The 7,346-nt window shown below is 45.2% G+C and overlaps 1 protein-coding gene and 1 pseudogene across 2 annotated transcripts in view; both read left to right on the top strand.

The window, feature by feature from the left end:
* The first annotated feature begins 1,306 nt into the window (after nt 1-1,306).
* evlb (Enah/Vasp-like b) overlaps nt 1,307-7,346 on the top strand; it is a 39,630-nt gene continuing 33,590 nt past the window's right edge. The window contains exon 1 of the mRNA XM_079290397.1: nt 1,307-1,549. Coding sequence (XP_079146523.1) covers nt 1,545-1,549 — 5 coding nt within the window. The 5' untranslated portion in view covers nt 1,307-1,544. The remainder of the gene's footprint in view (nt 1,550-7,346) is intronic.
* LOC306793456 (E3 ubiquitin-protein ligase TRIM35-like) lies at nt 5,938-6,948 on the top strand (annotated as a pseudogene). The gene has a single exon. The product of its transcript is annotated as an E3 ubiquitin-protein ligase TRIM35-like (transcript).

Here is a 7,346-nt window from a genome sequence, read left to right as displayed (position 1 = left end):
AACAATAACAAATAGTCTTTGAGGAAGCCTCGGATGAACTCAGGTCCTCGTGGGGATTTAACTGTCCTCCATGAGAGGACGCAGCAGCTGTTGCAGACAGAGACAGATGTTAGCTGGTCAACAGGTGTGTGCGTCCTACATACACTCTGCCTCTCTGTCCTTTTGTATACAGTATCACACTCTGTCTGTTTTACACATGAAATACTGTACACCTCTGTACAGCAGCATGTAGTACAACTTAAAGGGGCAGTTCACCCTAAAACCTGTTACGCTATTATATCATTCTAGGTTGTTTTTGTGTGAGTTTCCTGGTTTTATTGAGACGTCTGCCTTCTCTTCAGTATAGTGGGACTATGTGGCACTCGGCTTGTGGTGCTCAAAGCCGCAGACCTTGCCGTGAGCAGTTTTAATGGAGGAACTATGATTGAAAGAAAATAGATCCATGAAACTGCTCACATCAAGGATTTTGGATTATCTCGAGTAACCGGGTCATGATTCCTGGAAGGAGACACTGCTGTTGAGGTTTTCAGATTGTTTGGTCGATAACTCAAACACTTGGCAACTCACACAAAATAAAATCTAGATAGATAAATAACACTACAAGAGGGGGACGTATGTTCGATTTCGGGGGGTGAACTGTCCCTTTAAGATATCAGTAAGAAAGTTCAGAATTATTGTTTTGGGATCGTTAAACTCAATGAATTCACATATCATGAAAGGAAAATATTCACTGAAGTGTTCAAGTTGTTATATCAGATGAAAGGAAATAACACACACACACAAACGCACACACACACACACACGCACACACACACAAACTAAAACTGTCTCTGTAGGGTCTTAAAGGCTTAAAGTATTTGTGGTATTTTAATCTAATATTCCTGTGAAGCAATTAATTGTTTTGGAGTGGAATATAAAATAATATAAAAATAATTTCACAACAGTATGAGTGATATTTTTCTGTGGACACATGATTTTTTTTGAAAATCATTTTGACGAGACACGGCGATGTGCGTTTGTTTTCCATACCTGCCTGCACGGCAGCTGCACGACCAGACCGAGGGCGCCACCGTGCAGCAAAACCAGCCGAGACGTGAATATTTGAGCAGCCTGCTCTCTCCCTCTCCCCGTGCAGCCTCCCAGTGGTCGAAGGGAGGAAAAGATGGCACCTCAGAAGCCGCTGTCAGCCACTCCGCCCGGCTTCTCGTCCTGCGGACAGCGGCGTGCTTCCCTCTGAAATGGCCTCGACCGAACCGCCAGCCACCTGACACGACACCGGAGAATATTTATTTTTTCATTTTTTTTAAAGACAGACCTGAAAACTGTGGCCAGTCCGTGTAGCATTTTCCACACCCTGTCGCCTTTTCCCACCCTCAACATCTGCACACCGAGCCGGCTGCAGGCTTCGCCGGCAGCATCGCTGTTCTGATTAAAACACCCAGAGGTGCTGCTGCTGGACCGGGCTTTTTATTTTTATTTTTATTTTTTACTGGAACTCAAGGAAGCATCTTATTCATCTCCTTCAAACGGGACAGGAGGGGAAGATGAGGTAAGCAGAAGCACGTTTTGCTGCACATTAAAGCGCAGATTCCACTGCGCATTATTATGGGATATTAAAGGATGTGGCGAGATACGAGCAAAAACATCCCATTAACGAGCACACTGTTGGTTTTTATTGGCGCAGTTTCGTTCAGAAGGCCCGTGATGTGCATGTCACCGCAGCGCGAAAAGGTGTATCTCGGGGGGCCACGCGCCTCTACCGACCGGCAGGTCACCTGTTGGCCGACAGAAGGTGAACCTTTAAAGACGTGCGGCTGCTCTCCGATCAGCACATTGAGAAACAGTGTTTGATGAATCCGGCTAACATCTTCTGACTCCAGCTCGCTCTGTGATGTGTCACGTGGAAGGTTGTCTGCGGGGGGTGGGGGGGATGTGTTGTCATGGAAACCAGACTACACGTGCAAGAATTGTTCTTCTTCTTAGTAGCGACCCATAATCCGAGCGCTTGATTTTACAAAGCGACGACATGTGTTTAATCTTCTTCTTTTTTTAAGCACACCCTATGCATGTTGAAGCCCACACACGCGCGCACACACCTTCCCAGTTGGGAACCAATCAGCTGAGAGTATTCACTTACGGCATCCAGACACACAGCTGTCTCATATTCATCAGCACTGGTTTTACTGGCTGACTGCAGGAGCCTATCGGGGGAAACGTTACTGGAAGGAGCCCAGCCGGGCAGCCAATCAGCTGCGAGCCTGCTCGGCTCCACGGTTGTGGGCGGGGCACCGGCGGTTGGCACAGGTTCACCGTGAACAGGAGGAATCCAAAGCTGGCACTAATTACTGTTGGCTCTGAAATCTGTGAATGAGTGTTTGTCCCAATGTCAGAGTGGGAGTTTGTCGACATGGTACGTTAGTGTCTCTTTTAACAAGCTCCCCCTCAAACCCTCGTTGCTTTTCTCTGTCTGTCCGAACATGCACTTAAATGGCCTGACATGTGCCTTTGAGCATCAAGCCTTCGTCAGGGAGTCAAAAGTATGCTCTAATATGTTATTGGAGCTGTTGCACGCCATCCAAACTGTGTTTTATTTGTAATTTCCCTGTCCTTTCCTTTGTGCATTGCATTATGGGCCGACAGCATACACCAACAACACACTCAAATCTTCTGTGCTTTACAACACTCATACTACCATATTATTAAGTGTGCCGGAAAAAAGATTTAGTATGTCACAATACATAGACGGTTGAATGCAGTACGTGCAATGTTATGAGGAAGTAGTATGTCAGTTAAATGCAAACTGCATGCAACAGTACTGCGTCCCAAAACGCACTCTTAAAAGAAAAAAACCATTTAGTGCATGCTGCAGCTGCCTTCACAAAGTGCGTACCGTTGCGTGCAGTATGCATTTGATTAGGGACGTACTAGTTTATCATTACATTGCGCTTTGAACTGTGCGGCTATATGAGCAGATATATGATATATGTGGGTCAGAATAGCCAGAAAAACATGCTGACTCGCATACTACATGCAGCCGGATGTAGTGAAACATTCTGGTATTTTTATCACACTGGATTTCACATACTATGAACTGGTACTAAATCTTATTCCGGCATACTAAATAGTATTGTAGCATGAGTATTGGAATGCACAGTTTGTAAGAAGAACTGCAGTATGTGCTAAAAGTAAAAAGTAGGCAATTTTAAAAGCAGTTTGCCTTTTCTCGTATCCTTAAGAGTCATTTCTGCTTCGACCGAGCATGCATTGAACATTGCCAGGTTTTATTTCAGCAGTGGAGGTTTTGTTTGATGTAAACCAGACGAGCCGTCTGCTGATACACTGGTCATATTCGGTTTTTCCCTGACAGCCACATGCTCAGCTGTGATACGAGTGATTCTGTGCTTTCCAGAGGAGCTCTAGGTGGCAACATAGACTGTGACTGAACACGACAAGCCAGTGCGTCATACAGTTCGGGTGCATGTGAGTGTCTCTGCCTGTGTCCCGTTTATATCTTCCTCCGTCCGTTTGCACGTGTGACTTGACAAATACGCATCGTGTCTGTTGATCGAGAGTGTGACGGTGTTTGTTATGCAGAACTCTTAAGCTGGTTGTGTGTCTTTCTGTGCCACTATAGTATGTTTGTAGGACACAAACAGTTGTTTGGTGCTTCGATCTAATGAGCATTGATCTCAGTGCGTCACGGTCAGATAGAGGGAAGCATCAAAGCAAACTGCAGGAAGTTGTTTTTAAGTTCAGTTAAATGAATTGTCTTTCAATGGAATCGTGATGAAATCATGTATCAGGATATATCAAATATGATTTATAATAACAAGCACATACAAACTAAAATGTGTCATTATTTAGTACTTTTCATTTGTAGATAAGAGCATACAAAACCATGTGGTTATTTCATATAAATGATTTCTTTATTGAATCACCAGAAAACGTGCTCGAGATATGAAATAACTTACATCACGAGCACTACGTCATGTGTTTTTAAAGGACCCGTCATTGCCAGGCTTTAGATTTAATATCAGCACATCATAGAAAATCCCGTCTGGGTAGTTTGCTTTTGCTTTTAAACCGAAAATCAATGCCATTTTTCATATATCATCTTACATCAACGTTTGAAAATCAAGCACGGTTCATGCTTGATGAATCTGTGCATCTCGTCCTGTCTTGGCTTTTACCTAATTCAATTACCGAGGGAGTCAAAAGCCTGAAACCGACATAGCCACAGTATCTGTTTCTCATTCGGCGAGATTAGACGTAAGAGGTTCAATTATCTCCAGCTGTGGAGAGGTTCAAGGTGCTGCAGGTTTCTGGGCGGAAAAGAAAAGCCGGGGTTGGTGATTCTAGTCTCTGTGGAGCCTGAATGTCTGATTCCTTTTATCTTTGCAGTGTCCTTCTCCATCTCTCCCACTTAGATTGTAGAGACAGCAGCCTCTTCTCTGCGTTGGTCTACTGGTCTGACACAACACCATCAATCAGCCACTGGCACGTCTGTAGACTTTGACTGATCGATCATTTCAGTCTTGTATCAAGCTGCTTTTATAGTTTTCACATTTGATATTTGGGGGTTTTAAACTGTTTTTTTAACTTCCAACTGGTAATGAAACAGTCTCAATTGAATACTGATCCCTCTTTATGACCGACATAAGTAAACGAGAATAACAGTGAGAAGATTGGCTATTTCTTTATAGTGATTCTTAAGGCTCGTCATCGGTGCCACCGGGTCGGATTCCATGAGAAATCAGACAAAATCATGCAGCTTCACCAGAATCTCATTCAACTCAGACGCCAGCGGCGCCTCCGGCAGCAATCAGCCCACCGCGGACAGACCCTGATCCGTCTTTGCCGCCGCCTTTGACCTGCAGTTGGAGAGGGAGGAGGAGAGGGAGGAGGAGAGGGAGGAGGAGAGGGAGGAGGAGGAGAGGGAGGAGGAGGAGGAGAGGGAGGAGGAGGAAAATCAACAATCAATGAAAGTTCCTTGTTGTAACTTACTGTTGTAATCTTGTGCAAATAACCAGAGATGTGAAGTGCTGCAGATAATTGCACTACTAGGTCACCACTTTGGCTAAGTTCTACTGAGATGAATTCCTGTCTAGCTGTGTTCTGTAACGACAGATGCCTGATCCGTTTACTTGTGACTGATCACAAAGTGCGACAGCAGGATTGACGTGTGGCCCTCGGTGGCCTCCCAACATCGCCCCCACCACCATTTGCGTGGATCGGAGCGTTTCATGAAGCTCTGAAAGTGAAGTGTGGGCTTTTATCGATCCGGCATCGTCACTGCTGCCCGACGCGTATTGACAGGCGCGGCCGGTGGTCTGCGTGTGACCCACATGAAAGCCAGCATTAACAGTTAAAGTGTGCCGAATTAATGCAGGACAAGAGCGACCACATGCATAAAAACTATGTAGAAATACACGTACATACAGTGCATATGGTGCATATAGTACGTTTTACTGTACTACATCTCAGAGGTACATATCGTACTTCTTCAGCTAACAACATCGTCACAAAGCTAAAAACAGGTGATCATGAGTTTTCATGATTATTTATTTGGATCATTTGGATGAACTTCATACTGGAGACAAAGACAGAAGTCATAACCAACATCTAAAAACAGATTACTCATCAGTTTGGAATGAAACTCAACCGGAAAAACTGATGAGGAGGGCTCCGCCCATCAGCTGACTCACCTGAGACAAACCAGGAAACACACACACACACACACACCCACACACACTGAGAGAGACAGACTTTAAGATTCACCTTCAGACCAAAACCAGCACTACGAGAGGACAGCTACTGGAGGGAGGACTGGGAATACTGGGATACTTCCACTTCAACCAGCTGTTGAATCCACAAACTGAACAGAAGATTCACAAGAACAAAGGAAACGTTCAGGGAGCGGCTGAGTTTCCAGCTTCACTCACAGACTACATGGCTTCCAGATTAGAGCACGATTTCTGCTGTTCTGTGTGCCACGAGGTCTTTAAAGATCCCGTCATCCTGTCATGTTGCCACAGCTTCTGTCGAGTCTGTCTGCAGAACTGGTGGACAGAGAAGGACATCCAAGAGTGTCCAGTTTGTAAGAAAATACATTCAACGGCTTCACTACCTCCGAACTTTGCTTTGAAGAACCTGTGTGAGAGTTTCTTACAGCAGAGAGACCAGACCGCTTCAGAGACTCTCTGCAGTCTGCACTCTGAGAAACTCAAACTGTTCTGTCTGGACCATCAGCAGCCGGTGTGTCGCGTCTGCAGAGATTCAGAGAAACACGCCAAACACAGATTCAGACCCATCAATGAAGCTGCTTCACAACACAAGAAGAAACTTCGGGAAACTCTGGCGCCCTTAAAGGAGAACTTAAAGGTTTATGAAGAAGTTCAAGTAAAGTTTTATCAAAGAGCCGAACACATCAAGGTCCAGACCCGACGCACAGAGAGGCAGATTCAGGAGCAGTTTAAGAAGCTTCACCAGTTTCTAGAGGAGGAAGAGGAGGCCAGGATGGCTGCACTGAGGGAGGAAGAGGGGTAGAAGAGTCAGATGATGAAGGAGAAGATGGAGGCTCTGAGCAGAGAGATAGCAGCTCTTTCAGACGCAGTCAGAGCCACAGAGGACCAGCTGAGAGCTGAAGACGTCTCATTCCTGAACAACTACTAGGCTGCAGTGGAAAGAGTCCAGCGCCCCCTGCTGGAGGATCCACAGCTGCTCTCAGGAGCTCTGATAGACGAGGCCAAACACCTGGACAACCTGACCTTTAACATCTGGAGCAAGATGAAGAACATGGCCTACGCTCCTGTGGTTCTGGACCCAAACTCTGCTGGTCCGGAACTCATTCTGTCCAGTGTGAGACGAGGAGAACAACAGCAGCTTCCTGATAGATTTCTCTTCTGGATTCGTGTAGTCTGCTGTATCGACCCTTTTACAGTTACCTAAGTGTGTAAGTACAGAGTGGAATAGCTTGTCGAGCTTTGTAAGGGCATTACCCAACGAAGACCGTAAATGCAACATAAGTGGTGCAATGTATATATATATATATATATATATATATATATATTTGGTGAAGAAACATAGGCCCAATCCCAATGCCCCCCGAAAGCCTTTAACCCTAAACCCTCAGGGACTTATCTGACGTCATCTGGTTGAGTGCGAGAGGCTGTAAGGGCTTGAAATGGTGTCGATACGAATGGGACAGCACTTAGCATGACGACGTCATTTCATGTTCCAGGCTTTGGCCTCACGAGACGAGAGTTATTTGTCAAATTATCTATTTACTCGTTTTTGTCGAAACAGCTTTAATAACAAAATGAAAAGAAATGGTTGCTGAATAAACC

The sequence above is a fragment of the Melanostigma gelatinosum genome (assembly GCF_949748355.1).
Source record: "Melanostigma gelatinosum genome assembly, chromosome: 19".
NCBI lineage: Eukaryota > Metazoa > Chordata > Actinopteri > Perciformes > Zoarcidae > Melanostigma > Melanostigma gelatinosum.
Note: the sequence above shows the minus strand (reverse complement) of the source record. Positions and strands in the feature narration are given on the sequence as shown.